Genomic DNA, 26,005 nt, shown 5'->3' with positions numbered 1-26,005 from the left:
TATGGGCTTGGGATTAGTGAAAGTTAATCACGACCCAACTCTAGCCCAATAGCTCTAATCCTGATTTACCTTAATCCTTTACCTTAACCACCTGGCTTATAGGTCGTCTGATCCTGAACGGTCAGTCAGATGACAGCGTATGAAGTGAATTTCTACGCGAGCGACCGTCCTCCCATGCTGTTAAGGGTAAGATGGGAGAAACGCTGGTGGTTGGTTGAATCTTCGGGATTGCTACTTGACCGGTCCATAAGGGTACAAAAACAATATTATATATATATATATATATATATATATATATATATATATATATATATATTAATTTTGGCTTATAAAAAAGTTAATTATTGTTTTATTTTTGTTAAGAAACTTATCTAAAACGAAAAAAAAAATGTATACACTTAATGAAAGGGTGGCTAGATTCTTTAAAATGAAAACAATATTGTACTACAGTTAAGCTCATGAAATTCCTTAATGAAGTAATAAGAATATTCTCACAGAATCTCTTAAAAAACTTCCCTCCTTAATCTCGAAGTGTTTATTATGCAGAGCATTGGAAATAATTGAGGTGCTCATGATTTGATATATGTTACGATAATGGGTGGTGGTGAGAGCAAAGTGCTCTCATTGAATAAAAATTTCAATAAAAAAACTTTCATCAAATAATGATAGTGAAAAGAAATCTCATTCAGTATAATTATTTTAATAACTTTTTAGTAAGATTTACTATAATAAAATTATATCATTGAAAAGCATTCTCAAATAATAACAGTGTTGTGTATCTTATGCAAAAGAAAATATTGGAAGAGATTTATTTATTATTTGTATTTAATTCTATATTATTGGGATAACCAAGATTAGAATATATTAAAGTTAAAATAAAAAAATTTAATTAATGGACACTATTTGTAACATCCCAAAAATACAGTAATAAACCATATAATAGAATAATTACATTTAATAATATATCAGTTCAGTCTTACGCTAATAAAACGTACGCGCATGGCCGAACGGCCTTACAGAGAGTTACAACATATAATCAAAATCTAAACACAAGTTTGACCGAACGGTTTTCAAAAGCCAACTACCGAACGATCCTACATACGAAGATGAGAAAGAGGCGAACGACCACCTCACTACAAAACTACCCTACTGACCGAACTTCCTACTGTTCGGTCTTAACTTCGACTTCTACCAAGTTTTCCTCTTCCAGCGTTTCTTCAAGTAGCTCGTCTCCTCCTGCTCACATCCACACGGATGATCATTGCAACGACAAGGACGAACGTACAAAACCAGACAACACAAGGAAAACATAGGGTTAGCTTATATGATTTAATTCATGCATCAACATATATGTTAAACAATCCAACACATAAGAGAATCTCAACATACGTATCATACAAAGCCTATCACTAGACTGACCGTCCGGACTGTATGACATCTGTGTAGCTACGACGTTCGTGCACCCGGGTGATGTAGTAACTGGAATACTCTCATCAGCTGCCACCCGAGGTTAATCCTATCTGTCCAAAGTACCCCTAAGGACTAGGATCTCCTGTCGTTCCCACACATGACCTACCCTCCTCTACATGAGGACGAGTACTCACGGAACATCAGGATGAATCGACAGCTTAGCATTACCACAATCATACTTTACCAATTCCAATGTTCACTCATGAGTCGTTCCTCCCCGGAACGCTCGTTCATAATTCACAACATTTCATCCATCTCATATACTCTTCATCTTATATTTCTCATTACTTTAAATTTAATCTTTACCACAAATTCCAAGAATGTCTAATACCGAACGTTCATTCCTCACTCAGAACGAGGATGAACACTAGGGACGAGACCGAGATGTTGCCCGTTCTAGATTAACATGTGACCGATAGAGTTACTAATAGGTTTAAGAATAAACCGAGTACAATCATATACTATATGACGAACGTTATTTACAACATGAATCAGTCGAATGAACTGACTCTCGTGAGTTCAAACCAATACTCAAAGAATAAATCAAGTATGGAGGCTCTATGCCGGATCCAATGAAGGTAGACACATCAAGACGTTAACGAATCATATTTAGAATAATTCATATACAAAAATCTAATGTCAGTGAATGACCGAACATAGTAAAGGAAAATTCGAATGAAGTTGGACGAACGCTATTTCATCAAGAGGGATTGATTACAAACGAGTACAAGCGCTTGGTATAAGCCCGAGCACCACTCATTACGAGAGCTTGGTGTGAGACCGAGCACTACTACTTATAAAAGAAAGATTAATAAATAAAATATTGTCGGAATTTGTGTTTAAGAATGACTATCATATACAACTACATATATTTACAAGGTTTAAGTTTATAGCCGAATACTCGGATGCAACTACGCTTGGTCGAACGCTCAAGCACAGTACTATCACAAGAAGACACTCGTCCTCAACTAGAATTCTTTCCAAATGAAAGAATTCAATTTGAAACAAGTTTAACAGAAACACCAAACGGTCAAGAACCGTTCAATGACGAACGTACACTATCATAGGGGAAATTTATATCCAGAAACTCATTTATCTTCAACTCATTTCTCAATACATAATATCATAACTATATAAAATACATATCAAATAAATTTGCATACTTCATACGATCCATATCATACTAATAAATCATTTTCCACATAAATAATCATATTAGTATTCAATACTTTATACATACATTCAACCACTCAGTAACATGCATTCATTATCAACGAACGTATAACCACATACAATTAAATTAGATAAGCTTTCCTTACCTCTAGTGTGAACGATCGTCCTAGAGACAGGATACGCTTCGTCTGACTACAAATCTTTCTACTCTGACGTTCCACAACTCTTCAAACTAACCAAACAGCCAAAAACCAATAGTGGTTCAGACAAGGTAACAGCATGCAACCGATACTTGGTTTGCATGTACAGAGAACGAACGGCTAAAGATGGGAAACTTATCAGTTCAGAACTCCAAGCTGTTCGGTTCAAAATGAAGCTCAAGGCGCTGAAAACGCTTCCACGGTGCCTGAATGGTGATCGGAGAAAAGAAAGGGTAAGATTTCTTAGAGAGAAGGGAAAGTTTTCTAGTGAGAAGGAGGAGAATTTGAAAAGATCAGAGTTTGGAAAGAAGGGTGCATGCAGAAGAGAGTGAGACGGAAGTTCCAGAAAATCATTTTCTTCCCACGTCAAAACGAGCGTCCGCTCTTCTGCTGACACCTGCATTCCACTATTTGATTTCTGATCCTCGTTGCTTGACACCTGGCGTCCGCGCAGAGGGGTTTTGGGTGCGTTTTAATGAGTCTGACAGAGGGTTTGGGTGCGTTTTTCCGAGGTCTGACACTATTTAAAAATGATAACATGATCAATAGAAAATATTCCTCCTTAAATGTATAACAAATATTTAATCCCAAATTTATATATATGAAAAAAAATTTGATAGGAGATAAATGTTATAAAAAGGTCCTAATTTAGCTCAACATAATTTAAAATAAATAGATTCCTAAGTACACAACACAACGCATGAGGTTCTTTTGGTCCAAAGGTGAACGGTGATGGTGTTTGGCTTTGGTTAATGGTTATTCACCTTACCACCATTAATTATTTATTTATTTATTCAAACCACATGTTTAGGATGAGGAGAACGAAACATTTGTAAAACCAGAAATTGAAGATGCTCTCTTCATAATAAAAAATAAAAACAATAAATTTGGTGCTATTTTGTAATAATATATTTAATTGAACTACCTTTATTGTAGAAATTAGTTTATCTTTATTGATTTTCGAAATTTTAACGTTATTGTATAAAATTTGTTTGTGAAAGAAGGAACTTATTTTTGTAAAGTATTAGAAACCATCTTAAATATTAAAATAATGATTACAGAAGTTCTAAATAATATTTTAATATAATATGTATCATCTGAAGATTTTAATTAAATTAAACTAAATTCATGCATATTCATATCTAATCTCTTTCACTTTTTTAGATAAAGAATATGGAAAATGATACTTGAACAACCATTTTTGACAACATTTAGACATGCGCACACGTGTCAAAATCTGAGTGGTCCATTTTCATTTAATTTTTCCAACTGGACCACTCAGATTTTGACACGTGTGCGCGTGTCTAAATGTTGTCAAAAATGGTTGTTCAAGTGCCATTTTCCAAAGAATATATTCGTGTTTATTCTGGCATGGTACTATAAGTTATCTTCTATTTATTTTATGAAAAATGGTATGGTTAATTTCCGTTTCTAGCACCCACATAACATCGACTTGACACATCATTCAAAGGCTTTCATTACTCAGCATCACATTCTTGTGAAATTTAATAACTATAATATCACTTCCATTATGTTTAAAATAAATTTATTTCAATCATTCTGTAAAGTAATTTATTTCAATCATTCCGTAAACTGAAGTAATCAATATTTTTCACCTCTTACATTGAATTCTCGAGTTTTATTCTATTTATAATAAAGTCTATCCAATTAGATTTAATGTAGTAATTATTCAAAATACGGTGACCATATTTTATGTCAATTATTACTAACTCCATTTCGAAGTAATAGTTTATTGTTCTCGTTCTCAAAAAATGGTCTTTTGGACTACATTTTATAATAACATTCACATAAAATTTTGTTTAAGTGGATGTTATGGTTGTTATAGTTAAGACCATTTATTCTTGACTACAAGAAATATAATTCAAAATATTGTTATGATCAATGAGATATTAAATAAGCTTAATAGCACGGTGCATATTTTTGTCAAGTTTATTTCAAATGGTCCTATTTTTTTTTTTCAATATTGTCCTAAAGAATGTAATTTATGTTCAATTTAGTCTTTTTTGCGGACGGCGTTTAAATCGTTAACAGCCAACTGTCCAGTTGTGCAATACCCAAATGAGATGACATTTAATTGTCCACGTGGAGCTACCACGTGTCCTAATCGAGGAGGTCATTCGTTGTTGTGATGATGGAAGCGCGCTAGTGGTGGTCACGATTCTTGTTCTCTCTCGCGGCGATGCTGGCTCAATGAAGAAGAAGATGAAGACGTTGCAGCCTTGCCTTTGTGATGGATGTTGGTGGTTTTTGCACTAGGTGGATGTGCAATATCAAGGTTCTGTGGGTTTCTAATTTGGGAATTTTTGGGCTGATTGTGTTTCATTGCAGGTTGATGAAAGTACGAGGGAGAAGCAGGTTCGCAAATATGGTGGTTCTTAGGCGCGATAGAGTTGAGGGTTTCGAACTGCTAGGTTGCGTTAATGGAGAAGGACGAACTCGCGAAGACATCGCAAATCGTAGTGGTGTTGTTTCTGGGTTTTTCTGGATTAGATTTGATGCAGGTTTCAAGTGTCGTTGATGATGGTGGAAGTGCGCTTCGCGGTGGCTGACACGAGGTTGATGGTGGAAGGAGAGGATGATGGCACAACGACATGGTGTTGGCGGCAGGGTTATGGTGGTAGCGCGAACTGGGAAGAAGATGATGGTGAAGGCCCACAATGAAGATGGTGGCGTGTGGAGGTGGTCGCAGCGGCGTCCTGGTTATGGTCTTCTGGGTTGCGTTTGAAGGTCTTTGGTGATTGCGGTGGCGGCCTGAGGGTTTAGGTGTGGCGACGCTAGGGTTAGGTGGCTAGAGAGGGTTTCAGTTTTTGTTTGGGCTGAAGGTTGAAGAAGATGGTGACATGCTAGCTTCTAAATGCCATCTCATTTGGGTTTTGCATAGTTGGACAGTGGACAGTTAACAATTTAAACGACATATGCAAAAAGACTAAATTGAATATAAATTACATTCTTTAGGACAACATTGAACAGAAAAAAAAAACTAGGACCATTTTGAACAAACCTAACGAAAATAGAGACCATCAATACTATTAAGCCTATTCAATATTAGGAGTGAAAAAGTACAATATATGATATTTAAAGTAGATTAAAAAGAATATAGGACTAGGTGAAAACTTTTATATGATAAATTAAGACATTTGAATACGTGAGAAATTGGTAAGTTGGATTGAAAAGTAGTTAGAGTAAAATACAATATTTATATTTGTTAATGAAAGTTGAGCAAAATAATTCAAAATGAAAAAAATAATTAGTACAACTAATCCTACTTACTCAACTAAATAATCCAATGAAAGAAAGTAAAAACAATGGTTTTAGGTGTTAAAATTGACAAAAAAAAATGTTAATGACATGATATTTTACTTTAACACAGATTATGGACTGCTTTGAAGTTCCTTTCAGAATATGTTTTATAACATAAAAATGGAGGTGAGATTCATGGAAAGTATATTAGTATATTTAAATTACCATTTACTTAGGAATACTAATTGGAACAAGTTTAATAAGAGTATTTAGAAACATGTCTCAATGTCTCACTTTAAACCACAAATATATTAGAAATCTTATTAAAGATCAATTTTATATCTTATATGAGTCTTGACATGAAAGAGAAGAATTCCAAGATATGGAAAGAAAAATGATGTTAAATATTTGGATATGTACGAGATGTAATAATGATAATGTTTAGAGATATAACTTCATAAACAGTTCTCTTTTTTTTTTTAATGGGTTCTAGCATCTATAATGTTCTATTGTTATATTTATAGAAATTTATTTCTTAAAAATATTTAAAAACATGTGTTTCGAGGAATAAGGTCAAAATCAATCATTCATACCTTGATGTCATGATCACATTTACCATATTTCTCCATTTCACTACACACAACACAAAAAGGAAAATGGGTTGTGGAAAAAAGGATGAAGGACAACATTGCCATGTCAAAGATGGTAGACTAAAGGGAAAAACTGTCAGCGGTGGTAGATAAATTACCAGAAAATGGACACACCATATACACACAATGGAGAGAGAACAAAGAGAAGAAGGAGATAAGAATAACTTTTCAAAAAAAGTGTAGTAGGATATTTTAGAAAAACCAATTTCAAGCTTATCTCTAATTCTTTGTCACTTTTTTTGATTAAAAAATGATATTGAAATGAGCTAATAACTGAATAACACGTGACATTGTCAAAAAATTGTCAAAATTTTATTTTTAAGGTATGAGATCCTTTTTACAAACAATATTTTGACACTTTCATTCTCTTGTAATTTGGCACGAAACAATAAAACTTTTAGATTCTATTATTTTTCTTTTTAGGAGTTTTTCACTTCTTTAGATTCCTAAAACTCCTGTAACACATTCGATTTGATGTTGATATCAACCATCATCGTTTTGACTTATAGGTTGAAGGTTCATATTCATGGGACCGAACATCTCAGGGTTGTCCTTCCCCTATGCAAATGTTGAATGTGAAGAGGCTACATGAGAAGGACATGTCGGGGTAGGGTTCTAACGTGTCTAATTTGCAAGAGTTGGAAACGTTGGAACAATTGAAAAATTCTATTAAGGAGAATGAGGAAAGGAGGCGCAACAAAACTCGTAGGAGAATGAGAGGCGCATGAGGTGCGATGCAAGAGAATGAGCGGAAAGAGAATTTAGGATTAGGTTTTCACTTTCACTGAGGGGTAAAGTTGAGATTTTATTATTTAGGGGGTGCAGGAAGAAAGAAAGAGGTGCAGTAAGAAAACCCCTTTCAGGGGGTGCAGGTTCAAATTACAGGAAAAAATGGGCTTAGATGGGAGCGGTGGCCCAATTAGGATATTCCGTACAGAAAATGGCGATGATCGAGAAATGGGAATGAACCACCGAAACGGAAGACGGAAGTCAGCTATCTCCGGCTTTGTTACTCGAACGCGGTGCAGTTTTTGAGGTGCGGGGTTTTGGAGAAGACACAGTAACGATTTCCACATGGAGGTGGTGCTCTACGAGACGCGACATCACGCTTCCAATTACCCTCCTCAACACCAAGACCATCTCCATCTCCAACAACAGGTCACACTCTTCTCCCTCTTTTCTTTCTTCTATTCATATTGGCGCTCTAATTCCCTCGCTTTCGTTCACCATTCTTCCATTTCAGGCAAACGAAAGCGCCAAGGCTACGTTCTTCTCCTTGCTTTCTTCTCGAGGTAACTCTCGCCTTCTGTTTGACTTCGTTCAATCCTGATCAGCGCTTGTTGTTTGGATCCAACTAATGTTTCTTCCTGAAGGTGTGAGCCATCTCAAAGATAAATGGACTGAATACAAGCAACCGAAGAGACTCAGAAGATTGGTGTCGCTGTTCGTTTCCGCCACAGCCAAACACGTTGCAGTTGCCGCGGGAAATCGGATATCGATTTTTAGTAAAGAGGACGACTATCAACATCCATGCGCCATTTTCACCAGTGAGATTTATTAATTTGTTTATTTAATTTCGCTCTGAAATTTGTTTTGTACTGAATGGTGGAAACGCAATTAGATTCTGATAAGCAATTGGTTCCTTAGGTACTAGTCTTGCTACGTTTAGTTTAGGAACTTGGTCTGAAGATGAAGAAGTTCTTGGAGTTGCGGACGACTCTGATACACTCTATTTTATCAAATTCAGTGGCGTAGTTGTCGCAGAAATCTCGAAGAAAAATCTGAAAGTCTCTTCTCCAATTGTTTCCCTATTGTCTGATGTCGATTTGGATACAAGCGAGTCTTACTTGTAAGTTTCTTTTCTTTTTCTGTGTTTTTATATACCATACAACTTACAAGGAATGGGAAATGTGATTATTTTGTTGCTGATCTCCAAAATATGGCCATTCTGTAATTGTTTCAAAATGTTTATTGTTGAGAACTACTTGGCGTAGGAGATGGAATGTCGGTTTGAAATGTTGCACTTTTTGAGGTGTAGGTTCTCCGTTATTACATCAGATGGTTTGGTTCAGAAAATTGAGATCAGCCGTGGCCAGAGGGGCTCTACCTTTCGAAATTACATTTCGAATCGCACGATTGATATTTGCAACAATATTTTCTGCCTTGATCACCATAGTGAACTTAACCTTTTTGTGGCTGTTCACAAGAACTCTGGTATGTATGTTTTTGGTTGGTTATTTTCTCAATTATTCTCTGTTATGTAAGTGTGGGTTCTGAATTTAGGTTGAGTTATTATATTATTTATTATAGACAAATCAATGTAGGCTCCCTTTTACTTCTGACTGCTGATCTGATACTGGAAGAAACTTCGCTCTCTACATGGTGAAAGATTATGCAGGAAATGTGGATGGGTTTTGGATATTTGCTTCTGTTAGTGTCATGGGTTAACCTTTCACCTGATCCATTTCAGCCAATTTTGCGAGGGTAAACAAAGCAATAAGTGGAATATCTTGATAAATACTTTCAAAAGCAAAAGAAACCTTGTTTTCATTATGAACCTTTACTTCTTCTGCAGTAAAAAAAAGACTTTTTCTTTATAATCTGAGAAGTTGGTTGTTAGTTTAAATAATTATTGTAAATCCAATAAAAAGTATTGGTGGGCTTTTGTTTACTAGAAGGTTTGGACCATATTAACGAACAATTAAAGTTTTTACATGTTTAATTCCCTATTAAAAGTATCTAATTAAGGGTCTAAACTGTAAATATGTATCTTACATTACGTACATATTCTAATTTTTCTATTTTATACTCAATGTAGTAGAGATGAGAATGTTGGGTTTGAAAAGTGAACCTAACTAGGAAAGATAGGATTAGAAGTGATCGTATTAGACACTAAAATCTTGCCTTAGTTGGTTCAGGAATATGTGAAGAGACTAATAGAAGTCCAAGAAAGGAGAGTAGGTTATGTGGAGATTAGCCCTATTAGAGCCAGAGGAAGACTAAGAAAAACTACATCAAAACTATGGAGAAGGATTTGGAGCTAGAGGTCTGTGGTCTCATGGACATAATTCACATTAGAACATTCTAGCATTGTTTGACCCATGTAGTTGACCCACCAAATAGGATTTTGTCACTGTTGTTTAATTTGGGAAGAGATTATTTCAGTGATTTCAAGCCTTAGAATACACATGGAAAACTATATTTTTTATTTGGATAATGGACATGAGTAATTCCATTAATGAACTTATATTGTGTGCTTGATTCAAATTTCAAAAACATATTTTATCATCTGCACCTGTACTTCTTCCGTTATATTCTCTAACAATATTTCCTATTTTATTAATCAGGTATTCTTGAAATATGGATAATAGAATGTAGTGTTTCTACAAGTCATTAATATCTATTAAACATTATTTTTCCAAGTTCTTCACTGATTACTTATGTATATATCTTCAGGATCTAGCCATCTTTCTCTGTTGCGGAGGAATTCAAGTACAGAACTGGAGCAGTTGTTCTCTTTGCAATTTGAGGGATTATATTTAAAGCCAAAAGATTACAGAGGTCTACTGACATATGCAAAGGTGCTAATCTCACCACAGGCTTCATTCGTTGCTACTCTGGATTTAACAGGGTGCTTGCATATTTTTAAGCTGGACAAAGAAGGCCTCACACTCTCCCGGTTTGTCTTGGGAGAGAGAGATGATTCACCAACGTCTGGTAATTTATCAAATGGAGTGAACAAATCTTGTGTGGGTTTTATGGATTTTACTTGGTGGTGTGACCATATCCTTGCCATTGTAAACAGGAGTGGTGTGGTTATGTTGATTGACATCCTTAGTGGTTCTATAGTTCCAGAAGAGGATCATGCATATTTTTTACCTGTTCTGGAAAGAGCACTGAAATATAAGGGCTGTGTTTTTCTTTTAGCAAGTCAATCATCGAAAGAAGGTGATGCTTTGCATGTTGGATCAACAGAAGAGTTGCATCAGACAGATTGGATAATTGAAGATAGGCCTAATCAATTTCACCTTTCTAGATTTCTCTGGCACCTTGTTTCATTTACTGAGAAGACTGTCCCTGAAATGTATAGTATACTGATTAGCAAGAAAAAATATCAGTCTGCACTGGATTTCGCTGATAGTCATCGATTGGATAAAGACGAAGTTCTGAAGTCACAGTGGTTGAATTCTAGCCATGGAGTAAATGAAATAAAAAACATTTTGTCAAATATTAAGGATAAAAATTTTGTACTTTCAGAATGTATTGATAGAATTGGAGTGACAGAAGATGCTGTGAAGGCTTTGCTAGATTATGGTCTACGCATCACTGACCATCATAAATTCTCAGAAGTAGATGATGATAATTCTAGTAAAGTCTGGAATCTTCGACTTGCCAGACTTCAAATCTTACAATTTAGAGACAGGCTGGAAACATACCTTGGAATAAACATGGGCAGGCAAGTTACAGATGTCTATTTTGTTAAAATAAATTATATTTTTTATGCTTTTGTTAAATCTAGAAGTTTTTTCTACATGTGTTTCTTTTTCTATTTTTTATTAAAATTGAAATATCATTGAGAAGAAGATAAGTTAGTGAGTGTGTGCTGTGAGACAGTTAGGTTTCATACCCAGAAACCTAACAATTTGGTCCGACCTGCCGGATCAAGAAGCTGCCGGAACAAGAAGCTACCGGATCCTTTGGAGAGGAGAACGTGATGGAAGGAAGAATCGATAATGTGGAAAGGTGGGCCAGCGGACAGAAAATAGTGCTAGCAGAATGGAGAAGAAATATCCAAGAAATAAAAGAAATGATGCAGAATATCAAGATTCAGATAAAGGGCTCAACACGAAGTGATGAATCTGCCATGAAAGGAAAGAAAGATGGTTCAGAGGAAGAGCTAGAGGAAGACGAGGGCAAAGGGCAGCAGAAGTGGAGGAAGCAGATAGAATTGCCTACTTTTGAGGGGATTGATCCAGAGGGATGGATATCCAGAGCAGAGAAAGTTTTTGAGATCCAAAACGTGGCAGCGGGGGAAAAATTAAGATTGGCCTATGCTAGCATGGAGGGAGGTGCAATCTATTGGTTCAGGGCCTGGGAAAATAAAACCAAGAACCATTCTTGGAAAGGGCTGAAAGAGGCATTGATAAGGGGGTTCGGAGGAAGAGTTAGAGGTTCTGTTTTTGAGAAGAAAAGAGAAACGAAAGCTGCAGTTTTGAGTGTTGATGGTTTTGCAAGAATTAGAGGACAGAATAGGAGAGAAGAAAATATATGTGGAGAGGAAGGCAATGATGAAAACTGTGATGGAAACATTGGTGTGACTGCTGCTGGAAAAGTTGCAAAAGCTGTTGTTTGTACTACTATTGGGAAAGTAGCAAAAGTTGTTGGTGTTGCTGCCCAGGAAGTGGCAGAAGCTGCTGTTTCTGGGAAGGAAAGAGAAAGAGATATCAGTGTAGAAGACAAAAAATGTGATGGAGGCATTGCTGCCCAGGAAGTGGCAAAAGTTGTTGTTTCTGGGAAGGAAAGAGAAAGAGATATCAGTGCAGAAGACAAAAAATGTGATGGAGGCATTGCTTGTGTTGCTGCCCAGGAAGTGGCAGAAGCTGCCGTTTCTAGGAGAGATAGTGGGGTAGGTTGTGATGTGTATGATAAAACAGAGAAGAAGGGTGAAGACAGAGGAAAGAAAGCAGAATATGGTGGGAACAGGGTGACTATGATGGCTGGAAATAAAGTAGAAGATGCAGCTGTCTTGAGTGGGGAAAAAATATGGTTGTCACAAACATACAAAACACTAGAAGACCAATGGCAGAGATATTTCTTTGCAGGGCTGCAATTTAACATTCAGAGGAAACTGTTAGCTCAACATGATGATGATGAAGGAATTGGATGGTCAGATCAACAAGTTCTTTCCTTTTTAGCTTCTAGGATGAACAAATTTGGGCAAGGAGAGGGCTTCGCCAGTACTGCTGCTATAAAAATACAAAACAGGTTTTGGGGGTGGAAGAAGAGAAAAGAATTCTTGATCATTCATCAGAAAAGAGTTAAAATCCAGGCCCATGTAAGTGGTCACCAGGTCAGAAGGCAATATAGAAGAATCATAGGGTCCATGGGAATTCTGGAAAAAAAGCAACTCTTAAAGGAGTCAACAATTCTTTCATATAGACCACCACCCAAGCCTCCAGACCTGAATTGGAGGCAGCAGCCAGTGGGTTCCCTTCCTATGATGAAGATGAGCCATGGGAACAAGCATTATTGTACCAACCTTGAGGACAAGGTTGTTTTGCAGCAGGGTGTAATGATAGGATTTAATATGATAGGTTATAATGGGTATTAGGTGTGCAGGAGAGAGAAAACAGTTGAAGAATTAATTGTTCAGTTTAGGAATTAATTGTTGTTGGGTAGTTAGAAGTGGGCTGCCTTTATAAGAAGGCAAGGGAGGGTCTGGTAGAGAGGGAGTTTTTGATATCAATTGTATAGACAGGAACCTTGATCCTGGAGGGGGATTATGCTCCCAGTTACTGGTTGTACATGACATTGGTTGATGTGAATACATATTTTCATTCTTTTCTTACCATTTGGGTGCTATTGGTGAGTGTGTGCTGTGAGACAGTTAGGTTTCATACCCAGAAACCTAACAAGTTAGCACAGAGGATAGGGAAATTTGCCAATTAAAAAACGTGGAGGATAGGGAAATGAGAATCCTCTTTAACAGAAGCAAAGCATAGGATAGAGTAAACATGAATTAGGCCTAGTTGTCAAATACCTCAGCATATTCTCGTGGGAGGAATATTGAATAAATGGTAATTTGGTTAAATTCACTACCATCTATTTTCTCAGTTTGTTTACAGTACACTGGTGAACACACACACTAACAAAAGAAAACCAGTCTTTAAGCTGAAATTTTGGATTTTGTTAATCTTTTCTTAAATCTTAATGTTAAGTTCCTTAAGATCAACTTCCAGGATGTGATTGCAACAATTAAAAACTTGAACGTGCTTTGATCTATTTATTTCCTTTTGTTGACAATGTTGCAAATATCCATTTCCTTGAACCATAGCACGTTAACAAAACCTTAAGAGGTGTGTATATATACATAATTCCAAAAGATGACCATATTATTGATTTAGAATGAATGACCGATAGGATATTTGATCATTTGCTATTGTTCAATAATTCTTATGGTTTCCACTGACTCAAAGTTCATTGACACAGTTTTCTGCAGGTTTTCTGTGCAGGAATATAGCAAATTCCGCGTTATGCCTGTTAATGAGGCTGCCATATCACTTGCTGAGAGTGGAAAAATTGGAGCACTAAACTTGCTCTTCAAGCGTCATCCATATTCTTTGTCTCTATTTATGTTGGAAATTTTAGCTGCCATCCCAGAAACTGTTCCTGTACAAATGTATGGGCAGCTTCTTCCTGGGAGGTCTCCCCCGTCTGGTTTTGCTGTGAGGCAAGATGATTGGGTTGAATGTGAGAAGATGGTTCACTTCATCAATGCATCAGTTAAAAACCATGACATTCTAATACAAGTCAAAACTGAACCTTTTGTTAAGCATTTCCATGGATTTTCTTGGCCTTCAATTGATGAGCTCTCAAACTGGTATACAAATAGAGCAAGAGTGATGGATGATTTTAGTGGACAGCTGGATAATTGCCTCAGCCTGCTTGAGTTTGCCCTTCGCAAAGGCATATCTGAATTACAACCGTTCCATCAGGATGTGTTATACTTGAATCAAATTATTTACTCCAATGATGATGATAGTGAAATGGGCTTCAGCATGAATCTTGCCAAGTGGTTAGAATTGTCAGACTATGAAAAATTTAAATTTTTGCTTAAGGGAGTGAAAGAGGAAAATGTAACTGAAAGGTTACACAATAGAGCCATTCCATTTCTGTGTGAAAAGTTTCGCAAGGTATCCTTACTTGGAAATGTCACTGTTTCTGATTGTACAAATCGAAATATAGAGGAATCGTTTTTAGTCAGATGGTTGAAGGACACTTCTGAGGAGAATAGATTGGACATATGCTTGGTGGTAATTGAAGAAGGGTGCAGAAACTTCCAAAGTAATGACTATTTCAAAACTGAGGTTGAAGCTGCTGATTGTGCTTTGCAATGCATATACTTGTCCACAGTTCTAGATAAGTGGAGTACTATGGCTGCTATACTATCTAAAGTTTCTCAAATACAAGGTGAGTTTGAATATTAGAGCTGGAAAAAATGTCTTGTAATGAATCCAGTTTTCTGTACCTATCTTCATTCAATGCTTCAAATGTGCATGGTATATTTTTCAGATGCGTGGACTACTAATCTAAAATGCAAAATAACCCAAAAATCTTAAAATGGCTGTAACTTTCCATGCTAATCTTCCTCTAAACTTTTGAAAATTTACATCCTTTGTCTTGTTGGTCCCTTGTGTAACAAATTTGTCAGTTTGTGTTAATCCTGGAATACAAGATTATGCTAAGTGTTTCTTGCCTAATCATTTTCTTTCACTGTATTGTCTCCTGTGCTGAAAAGGTCTTGTTTTAGTCATTCAATGTGGATGAGAATTATGCTTGCAATTCTGTTATCCAATGTTGTTTTGCTGCCTGTGTTGTATATTTGATTGACATATACTTGTGTTGTTGTTAAGGTGAGTTGTGCACATCATTTTAATCCCAAAACTTACTAATGAAAAATGCTGCAAGTCTATGTGTGCCTGCATGTGTTGTTGTGAATTAGTGTAGATTTCATGTGGCTGATTCAGTTGCATTAGTTCCAATCTATTTACGAGTAAATTATTGAACAGATGGTGCATCTCAAGTTGAGGACCTTGAGAGAAGACTTAAAATTGCTGAAGGTCACATTGAAGCAGGGAGGCTTTTGGCATTTTACCAGGTTGGTATTTTGACCTCTATGCCCAACCAAATTTTTGTAACCAATGTGTGTCACTATTGCTTGCATTGCACATTTTTTTTCCACTATTTTGTAGAATGATTCTACAATTCTTGTTATTGTTTTGTAGCTATGTTGTGTTTACTATGTTGTTTTATGGATCTATACAGGTCCCAAAGCCATTAAACTATTTCCTAGGTGCTCAGTCAGATGAAAAGGGTGTAAAACAGATCATACGTCTTATTCTTTCTAAATTTATTCGTCGTCAGCCAAGCCGGTCAGATAGTGAATGGGCCAGCATGTGGCGTGATATGCAGTATTTGAGGGAAAAGGCATTTCCTTTCCTGGACCGGGAGTATATTTTGACTGAATTTTGTAGAGGACTGCTCAAAGCTGGGAAGTTTTCTCTTGCAAGAAATTACTTGAAGGGTACAAGTTCAGTTGCTTTGGCTTCGGAGAAGGCTGAAAGCCTTGTCATTCAAGCAGCTAGGGAGTACTTCTTCTCAGCTTCGAGTCTTTCTTGCTCTGAAGTAAGATTGCCTTTAACAGCTTATTATCTGTAACATCTAATGCTTAAAATCTTTGTTAGCCTTTCTCATGATAATCCATCATGTTATCACAACCATGCACTCAAACGTAAGAACTATTATGTTAGCCTTTCTCATGATAATCCATCTTTGTTAGCCTTTTTTTTGTAGCTTTTTCAGTTTTTACCTACTTTGCAATAGTGATTGAAATGAGAGTTTTTAATATACATTATGCTCTTGTTAACTGTCTTCTAAATCACTTCAAAGCACCATTTTTTTCTTCTTGATAGTCTTCTATATGCAGCTATGTTTATGCTAACCAATCCTCAACTACATGAATTGATTAATTATGTTGCTACAATTTATTCCAGATCTGGAAGGCCAGAGAATGTCTTAATCTATATCCAAGTAGTGGAAATGTAAAGGCGGAGGCAGATATTATTGATGCACTTACTGCTAAACTTCCAAACCTTGGAGTGAATATTCTGCCCATGCAATTCAGGCAAATAAAAGATCCCATGGAAATTATAAAAATGGCAATCACAAATCAAAGTGGAGCATATTTTCATGTTGATGAACTTATTGAGGTTGCTAGACTTCTTGGCTTGAGGTCTGCTGATGACATATCAGCTGTTGAGGAAGCTATTGCTAGAGAAGCTGCAGTTTCTGGTGATTTACAGCTGGCATTTGATCTTTGTCTTGGTTTGGCCAGAAAAGGACATGGTACCGTATGGGATTTATGTGCTGCAATTGCAAGAGGCCCTGCCCTTGATAATATGGATGTGGACTCTCGAAAGCAGCTATTAGGGTTTGCTTTAAGCCACTGTGATGAGGAATCTATTGGTGAGCTTCTCCATGCATGGAAAGATCTAGATATGCAAGGCCAGTGTGAAATATTGATGATATCAACAGAGACAAATCCTTCCAAATTTTCAGTAGAAGGCTCATCTTTAAACTCCCTTCCAAATCAAAGTTTTCAAAATATACTAGATGTTAATGGTTGTTTTCAGGAGTTTGATGGTATTGGTGATGACAATCAGGATGTTCATCTTCAGAAAGCTAGAGACGTGCTTTCCATTGTTGCGAAAACCTTGGCTATTGGAGATCGAACTGATTGGGCATCAATCTTGACTGAAAATGGGAAAGTTCTGTCTTTTGCTGCTTCACAGCTCCCCTGGTTGATTGAATTAAGTAAGAAAGGAGAGCATCATAGGAAAATCAGTACCGGAAAGCAATATCTAAATATCAGAACGCAAGCTGTGGTAACCATTTTGTGCTGGTTGGCAAGAAATGGATTTGCCCCAAGAGACAACCTGATTGCCTCTCTAGCAGAATCAGTTATGGAGCCACCAGTCACCGAAGAGGAAGATATAATGGGGTGCTCCTATCTTTTGAATCTTGTTGATGCCTTCAATGGGGTAGAAATTATAGAAGAACAACTCAAAATAAGAAAAGACTATCAAGAAATTTGTAGTATCATGAGTGTTGGGATGGCATACAGCTTACTACATAACTCTGGACTAAAGACTGATCCTTCTCATCGGAGGGAGCTATTGAAGAGGAGGTTTAAGGAAAAGCATGCATCACCCAGTTCTGGTGATTGTCTTTTTTGTTATTTGCTGTTAATTGTATATTTGTTCAGTAGTTGAACTATTTAAAATAGTTTGATGATCATGCTTGTGTTGATTGTGAATTTCTTTCTTCCACTATTTTTTCTTACTTTTTTGCATATGTAACTGACTAAGACAATGTTTTTATTATGTTTATTCAGACGATATGGATAAACTTGGCAAAGTACAATCCTCATTTTGGAGAGAGTGGAAATTGAAGTTAGAAGCACAAAAACGTCTCACTGAACATTCCAGAGCACTAGAAAAAATAATTCCCGGGGTTGAGACAGAGCGCTTTTTGTCCAGGGATTCCATCTATATTGAGAATGTTGTTATCTCTCTCATTGAGTCAGTAAAGTTAGAAAGAAAGCACATTTTGAAGGACATTTTAAAACTGGTTGACACGTATGACTTGAACTGTACTGAGGTATGAGGATTTGCAAGAATGCAATGAAACGTAAACTGTGAAGAAAACAATGTTGCTTACAATGAAATTATTTGTCTCTTATTGTTCCTTAGCCTATATATAATGTTGTAAAAGTTCTATTATTGGCTTTGGTAATCTCTTGGTAAATTCAGTGTCAAGTAGTATTAGTATCAGTGTAAAGTAGGTATGAACTTGTAGTTTCGTCCATCAGTGGTTTCAATTGAAGGGGTGCTCCATTATGAAAATTGTTTTCATCCAATCCTTAACCGTTTAGCTTTTTAAGTCAACTAGTTCTTTGAACAAAACGTAATACAATCCACTGATGAAACCTATTTTTTTTGTTTTTTTTAGGTGCTATTGCGTTACCTAACTGCTGTCCTTGTTTCTGATACTTGGAGCAATGATGATATTACTGCTGAAGTTGCAGGCTATAAAGGGGAAATTATCAGTAATAGTGAGAAAACCATTGAAACCATCTCAACAATTGTATACCCTGCAATTGACGGGTGCAACAAACTTCGCCTTGCTTATGTGTATGGCTTGTTATCAGAGTGCTACTTGCAACAGGAAAATACCAAAGACTTATCGCCAGTGCTGCAGGTTGATCATGTAAATGCCAATGTAAGCTTGGCACAATATTATAAGGTCATCGAGCAAGAATGCAAAAATGTATACTTTATCCCTAACCTGAACTTCAAAAATATTGCTGGGCTACATGGTTTGAACTTTGAGTGCTTTAGTGATGAAGTTTATGCATGTATTGAGGAAAGTAGCATGCCAGCTTTGTCAAAAATGGTACAGGCTCTTGTCAATATGTACGGAGACTCATTGCCTGATGGTTTCATGTCATGGCAGGATGTCTACAGGTATTACGTTGTAAGTTTGCTGAAAGATTTGGAGACTAAAGTTACTACTGATTCTAGCAATAGAACTCCTGAATATCTGCAAGGCTTTATAAACAAGCTTGAACAGAGTTATGATTTGTGCCAAGTGTATATTAAGCTTTTGAGCCGGCCTGATGCTTTGGGGATCATGAAGCAGTATTTCACCATAATCTTGCCTTTCTTCAGTTCATATGGACTCCTACCTGACAATTCAACATGGCAAGAGTGCCTTATTGTTCTTCTGAACTTTTGGATGAGGTTGACAGATGATATGAAAGAAATTGCATTGGAGAAAAATTCAGTAGAAACTGGTTGCTTCGATCCACAATGTTTAATGAATTGCCTGAAGGTTTTTATGAAATTGGTAATGGAAGATATCATCTCCCCTAGTCAGGGCTGGGGCAGCATATGTGGCTATGTCATTTGTGGGTTAAAAGGTGATTCTTCTGCAGAAATTTATAGTTTCTGCAGAGCTATGATTTTTTCTGGCTGCGGGTTTGGTGCTGTTGCAGAGGTTTTTACCGTTGCATCATCAGATTCTGGTTTAGCTTCTGATAGTGGCCAAGATTCTCCGGATCTTCCTCATTTTTATTTGCATATTCTTGAAGCTGTTTTGTCGGAATTGATCAGTGGATCCCATGAGAGCCAGAACCTGTATCATATATTGTCTTCTTTAAGCAAGCTAGAAGGTGACTTGAAGGTTATGCAATGTGTTAGACATGTAATTTGGGAAAGAATGGTCCAATTCTCTGATAATTTGCAGTTGCCAAGTTCAGTCAGAGTTTTTGTGCTAGAGCTAATGCAATTTATCTCGGGTAAAAACATTAGGGGTTTCTCTACAGAAATACTAGCCAATGTTCAACCATGGGAAGAATGGAATGAATCGGTTTATGCTAGTAGAAAGAGCGAGACTGATGTTGACAAGTCATTGCCAGATCACAAAGACTCTTCTAGTAGGGTTACAAATACTTTGATTGCTCTTAAATCATCTCAGCTTGCGGCCTCAATCTCTCCTAGCATAGAAATTACCCCTGATGATCTATTGAATGCAGACAAGGCAGTGTCTTGCTTTATGGGGTTGTGTGGAGAAGCTCGTGAAGATCTCCATTTTGATGCTCTTCTGGCTATTTTGGAAGAGTGGGATGGACTGTTCACTGCAGGGAAAGATGGAGAAACCATTGCTGAAGCAACTGATGGAGGAAATGACTGGAACAATGATGATTGGGACGAGGGATGGGAAAGCCTTGAGGGAGTAGACAATCCTGAGAAAGAGAAGATAGAAGACTCTGTTTTGGTTCACCCTTTGCATGTGTGTTGGGCGGAGATTTTCAGAAAATTCATAAGCCTTTCAAGGTTTACTGATCTGCTGAGACTTATTGATCAATCATCTTTAAAGCCTAATGCTGTGTTACTTGATGAAGATGATGCCTGCAGCTTAATCCAGATGGCATTTGGCATTGATTGCTTTCTGGCTTTGAAGATGTCACTGTTGCTGCCTTACAAAACATTACAGTTGCAGTGCCTAGGTGCAGTTGAGGATAGCATCAAACAAGGCATCCCTCAATCAAGGAGCAAGGACTACGAGTTATTAATTTTAATTTTATCTTCTGGAATTCCTTACTTCTATCATCACTGATTCTACCTATGGTACTATTTTCTCTTATATCTGCTATTTGGTCGGAAATTTATCCAATCAATCTCAACAAGCTCTGGTGTCAGGTAGAGGAATTCACAACAATGAAGATCATGAGAATCAGTTGCTTCTTTTCACAAGGATCCTTTTGCCTAATTTCATTTCAGAACTTGTGAAGGCTGATCAACATATTCTAGCCGGATTTCTAGTCACAAAATGTATGCATGGTAATGAATCACTTAGTCTCATTAACATTGCCGGGGCCAGTCTTAAGAGGTATATGGAGATGCAGCTGCAAATGCTACAGATAAGCGAATTCCCTGTTGAGAAGACATGTAAAACATTGAAGAACACCGTTGGCCGTTTGAGAGGCAAACTTAGTAGTTTGATTCAATCCATATTGCCATTGGTTTCTGCTAGTTAGTTGATACCATTTTCAATTTGATTAGGTGGTAGCATTTGTATCGATTAAGATCCGGGGGGTTTTGTTGACCTACTATTTACATATATTCCGATTTGATTAAGATGGGTTACTTGGTCAAAAGAATGCTAGTTAGAGATTTGAAAATTCATACATGTATATGTATATATGTATTTTCGGAAGTGGCGGAGACTTGTGTATTGGTTAATAATTAACTGTTTTCGCTTTGAGACTTGTGCATCTGTTTGTTACTAAACGAAGAGAAGGAGAAAAATCAGTTTATTTACTTTCATGCGCAGAATATTAAAGTGGCAAATGAATGAGGAGTATGGAAGAATTGGTATCCAATAAATAATGTGCATTGGAGAAAAATGCTTCACAGTTCGAGGGAACCAGTGTTGCCCCTTAGGCCATCTGGCATTTTTCATTGATAAATTCTATGCTTGATACAAGTTTTTATTAAACATTTATGGCATGGCATACAATATAGAGATTTTTTTGCTCTAGCCAAATCGTTTATTATTTTTAATATCTTGAGACGTTGCTACAAAAATATTCCTTACTTTAATTACACATGAAGAACTTATACAGTTACACACACTCAAGATAATTACTCTTCATGATATAATAACTAACATCAACTTGTAAATAATTAAATTAGTTTAGGATTAAATATGTACTGGATATAAAAAAAATATTACTAATTTTCATTAATTAATTTACTGTATAATTTTTTTACACTATTAAACTCTTAAAGAATCGCAGCAAAAAAAAGTTGTATAAAGAATAATTATAAAAGCGGTAGGACGCGATCTCTTGAATGAATGGTTGACAGAGCGAGTAGCTAGCATGCACCAACATATACCTACGCGCGAAAATAATGTAATAATAATATTATATTATAAAATAAGCAAAGCTGTTGTGGATTCTTGCATTCCTCCTACTAGAAGCAACTAACAAAAAACAACAAAAATGAATGTTTTGTTAGTATTATGATTGCACAGACAGAATCCAAGGAAACGAAACTCGTGAGTGTTATTTGGAAGAATTATGTGAGTTTATGATTATTTTCAAGTTGTCGAAAATGGAGAGGTTGCCTGTGGAAATATGTACGAAGATATTCGGTCTCTTGGATTACTACCATCTTTCTGTTGCTCAACAAGGTCAGCCTCACCCACTCACTGTTTTTTCATTTTTACGTTCTTATCTCTTTGCAAAAGTTATTTTTTTTTCCAATCCAATTGGTGTTGCAATTGATCTCCAAGTTTCAAAACAGCAGTGTCTTCCATTTTATCTGAATTGACTTTCTTCAATTTGTCTGATTCAATTTTCATATTGATTGGCTTGGATAATCTGTTATGTTTTCCACCGAATTGGATCTGAGATTGAAGTGATCATGAGATGAATATGATCCCCTAAATTCGGTGGATTTGTTTGTTCAGTTTTCCCTGAATCAGGTCAACTACTGGCTCTTCCTTTCTTTAATGTTTGAATTGAGGATCTTTTCCATCAGAAACAAAAGGTGGAAGGCAACTCAGTGACTATTGCAGATCATATCAAAATAAAATCAGGAAAATAATTTCGTTTTGTGTAGTTTCATTTAGGGAAAATAACCAATAAAGGCTGCAACCTTTGTCACTTGTTGCTCAGCCTGCAACCAGTAATCTTATATTAGTTACCTGGTAAAGGTTCCCGAAGAACATGAGTTTATAGATACCTCCAATTGATAAGAGGCCTTTTAGAGTGGTACCAAAAGCAAAAAGCAAATCTGTAAGGGCCTGACCCAAAGCGGACAATATCTTATCAGCGTGGATCTATGTGTATGTGTGTGTTGTCTCTCTCTACAGATAGTATCAGATCCATGGGCAGGTGGCCGGATCTATGTGTATGTGTGTGTGAAACTTCCCTACACTTTGAAACAGTGAGATATGTTATTTGTGTTCCCTTGGCCGTGTTCTAACAGTGACCATACTTTTCAAGAAACATAAATCATTTACACAGCTCCCTTCGACAACATCTGGAGCTTGGCCAAATTTTGCCACTTGAAATTGTCGTTTTGATAAGTGATAAAAAGATAATTTGATTTTAAGCTTCACCAAACATTTGATGCCTACCACTTATTGCACAAATACAATTGACTCCACTCAAAAGTTTTTGGCATAGGCTCATCACAAAAACATTGTGGAGTAGGGAAGATGTGTGGCTTCCTAATGCTGTTTAAATTTCCAGATAATACAAGTTTTAATTAGTTTAAACTTGTTAAAGTTCTTAATTGAGAATTATATTAGCTTGTTTGAATAAGGGTTGAACTAAACAAGTTGCAGCACTTGTGCAGTGTGTAGGAAGTGGAAGCTGGTGGGCTCAGACAATGATCTATGGTGTAACCTTTTTAGAGAGAGATGGGGAGAAGATCATTCTGCTTTTTATGCTCCTATTGGCTCAAAATCATGGAAAGATGTATATGAGGTGCAAGATCGTTGTGATCGAATTGGAGTGTGAGTTTTCTAATTTTTCATCTTTTGATGGTCAGAGGAGCTTTTGTTTTCTCCTTGCTTAATCACATGCATTATAATCTTTTCAACAATAACACTGCTAATAACATGTTTTGAAATGCTAATTGATTTGATTGGGAAACAGATAAATCGTTCTCGATGAATGGTTTTAAACCACAAATTTACTTTCAGAAAAAATTGGTCCAAGAATCAGAAAAGTAGACTTAATAGAATAGCTTAATACTACGTTGTCTTAATCCTTTTGCTTAAAATATGACAAAAATTATTTTGAAACCATCTTTTATATTCACTGTATATTAAAATGTACTTATTTTGAAAGAACTTTTATATATTCAGTATAAATTGATTTTAATTAAAGAAAGAACTCAATTTAGTTTTTAATGTTATAAATTTACAGTATTTTGTTTCTTTGGGATAACTTATGTGCCCTTTAATTGTTGCAATTATTTTATTAAGAATGAGTGTTTGACCATTAAACACTAAACCAATACTTTTTTTAGCGGTTTGATTTTAAAATTATTGGTTATATTTGCAACTAAAACATTGATGTATCGAATTCCTCCTACCTAGAACTAGTTTAGGCTCTAACATGAATCAGTAGTATTCAACAAAAACCAATTTTTGTCTCAAAACTGTTTTGGATTTGAGTTGAGACATGAATATTGATCTCAGCTTTTGCAACAATGATAAGACTTCTGATATGAAGGGAAATACTTTATTTGATGTTTGATAAAATAGGGGTTTGAAGATTATTAGAGAAGGCAGTGACTACTATCTTGTTCACCAAGGAGAGATACAGAGACATCTGGGTTCAAGAAAAAATCAGGAAAAAGAAACTGCTCAAAGCTTCCATTCAGAAATTGAATTCAATGGAGAAAGCTGTCTAGCTGAAGAGAGATCATGTCGTGGAATTTTGGACAAAATCCTTTTTTTCATAGGAGATTTGGAAGTTGCTTCTGCAGAAGCCAAACGTAGCCGTGTCAGTGATAGTCTCTACCATTCAATCCACCACTCAACTTCACTGGAAAACTTCTTTGTACCTAACCATTATTTCATGTATATATAATATACTTATCAAACAATGTATTCAGTTATTTCAATAATTTAGCCTTTTCATATAAGTCATGAGAATTATGAGGACCTTCATTGCTTCTATCATTTTGCCTCTCTACCCAGCGCTGCGATCAATATGGAACAAGCTAAAGCTACTATTTTATAATTGAAATTACTAAATTTTATTAAAAGAGTTGGACTGTGTTCAGGTTCATCACAGAAATGATGAAAATTATTAAGTATGGCACGAGTTAATTTTAAAAAATATATATATAAATGCTATGTTTTTATATAAAATTAATGTTGATCCAAAAAGTAATAGAAAGTGACATTTTGTATTGATTTAAATAGTTTGGTCACTACATAATTAATAAACTTGCTTAAAAATAAAAACATTTAAATATAATAAATTTATTTGAAAGTAAAGTTGATGAAAAGCACGATGGAACGCGGTTTGTGACGGGAAAGGATTAAAAAGTTTGAGGCTACGCAAATCCTTTCCCATCAATCTTATATTAATTGTGCAATTCATTTTATGGTATGGTATCATGGACTCGAAGAAAATGTATTTTATCAAGATACATACAAAATCATTCGTAAGTCTATCTAAAATAATAATCTCTGATAATCTTTTGTCACAAGTAGTAATAGCTTAATGGCAATTCAAGAAAAGAAACTAGAGGAGAATAATTTTGTTACAAAGAATGAACAAGTAACAAATAATCTTATAATTGTGGATAATAGAAAAAGTGCAAAGATGAGAAGGACCAATATTCATATGAAAAATTATGTATGAGGTGAAAATAGTTATATAAATTTGAGAGTGAAAAAAAAAAACAAGGAGGAGAATGTTTGTTACATTATGTTTTTCTCTTATTTGTTTATGTAGTTATTATCATGGTGCAGTAACCTTCTTTCATACGGGAAAAGAAACTTTTAGTATAATAATACTTTCATAGTTTTTCTCTTAAATGATGCTTTGTCTTTTCATAGTTTTTCTCTTAAATGATACTTTGTCTTTTTATCTTTGTCATTACATTGGTGCTTTCATTCTTCACTTTCATTCATGGTTGAAATCACTCATTTGAAAGAGTTGTCTCAGATGTCAAGTGAATTTTAGAAGTGATGGAATCTCAACATATGGAATATTCTACTCATTTTGAGAGCCTAACCTAATCAATTAAGTTTGCCAATGTTAAAAAATGTCTACATAAATGCAATAGTGCCAGGAGAAGGGATTATGTTTATCTTGTGATGAGAAATTTTCGACCAGCCATAGAAGTCCCAATAAACAATATTTGTTGTTAC

At 35.8% G+C, this 26,005-nt stretch overlaps 2 protein-coding genes across 2 annotated transcripts; both read left to right on the top strand.

The window, feature by feature from the left end:
- The first annotated feature begins 7,477 nt into the window (after positions 1–7,477).
- On the top strand, positions 7,478–21,361 carry LOC148203910 (MAG2-interacting protein 2-like). The gene is given in 13 exon segments (XM_088106673.1): positions 7,478–7,912; positions 7,998–8,046; positions 8,128–8,301; positions 8,402–8,603; positions 8,793–8,968; positions 10,211–11,210; positions 13,974–14,944; positions 15,544–15,632; positions 15,800–16,159; positions 16,528–17,752; positions 17,928–18,193; positions 18,545–20,692; positions 20,694–21,361. Coding segments are annotated over 13 exon segments (7,185 nt in total). The 5' UTR covers positions 7,478–7,828; the 3' UTR covers positions 21,135–21,361.
- A 684-nt stretch (positions 21,362–22,045) lies between these two features.
- Positions 22,046–24,765, top strand: LOC124837931 (uncharacterized). Its single transcript, XM_047313423.2, has 3 exons — positions 22,046–22,294; positions 23,467–23,626; positions 24,383–24,765. Exons 1-3 carry the CDS (start codon positions 22,192–22,194, stop codon positions 24,708–24,710), a joined length of 591 nt encoding a protein of 196 aa, XP_047169379.2. The 5' UTR covers positions 22,046–22,191; the 3' UTR covers positions 24,711–24,765.
- The last annotated feature ends 1,240 nt before the right edge of the window (positions 24,766–26,005 follow it).

Source organism: Vigna umbellata, chromosome 2, assembly GCF_029865625.1.
Source record: "Vigna umbellata cultivar VRB3 chromosome 2, Vumbellata_1.0, whole genome shotgun sequence".
In the NCBI taxonomy this organism is placed as follows: Eukaryota; Viridiplantae; Streptophyta; class Magnoliopsida; order Fabales; family Fabaceae; genus Vigna; species Vigna umbellata.
This window is presented reverse-complemented; position numbering and strand designations above follow the sequence as displayed.

What these genes read in the sequence shown, in the direction of transcription:
- LOC124837931 (XM_047313423.2), top strand. Translation starts at nt 22,192, where the DNA reads ATGATTATTTTCAAGTTGTCGAAAATGGAGAGGTTGCCTGTGGAAATA. An exon ending in TCTTTCTGTTGCTCAACAAG is followed by an intron (nt 22,295 to 23,466) that starts GTCAGCCTCACC and finishes GCACTTGTGCAG; the next exon opens with TGTGTAGGAAGTGGAAGCTG. An exon ending in CGTTGTGATCGAATTGGAGT is followed by an intron (nt 23,627 to 24,382) that starts GTGAGTTTTCTA and finishes TTGATAAAATAG; the next exon opens with GGGTTTGAAGATTATTAGAG.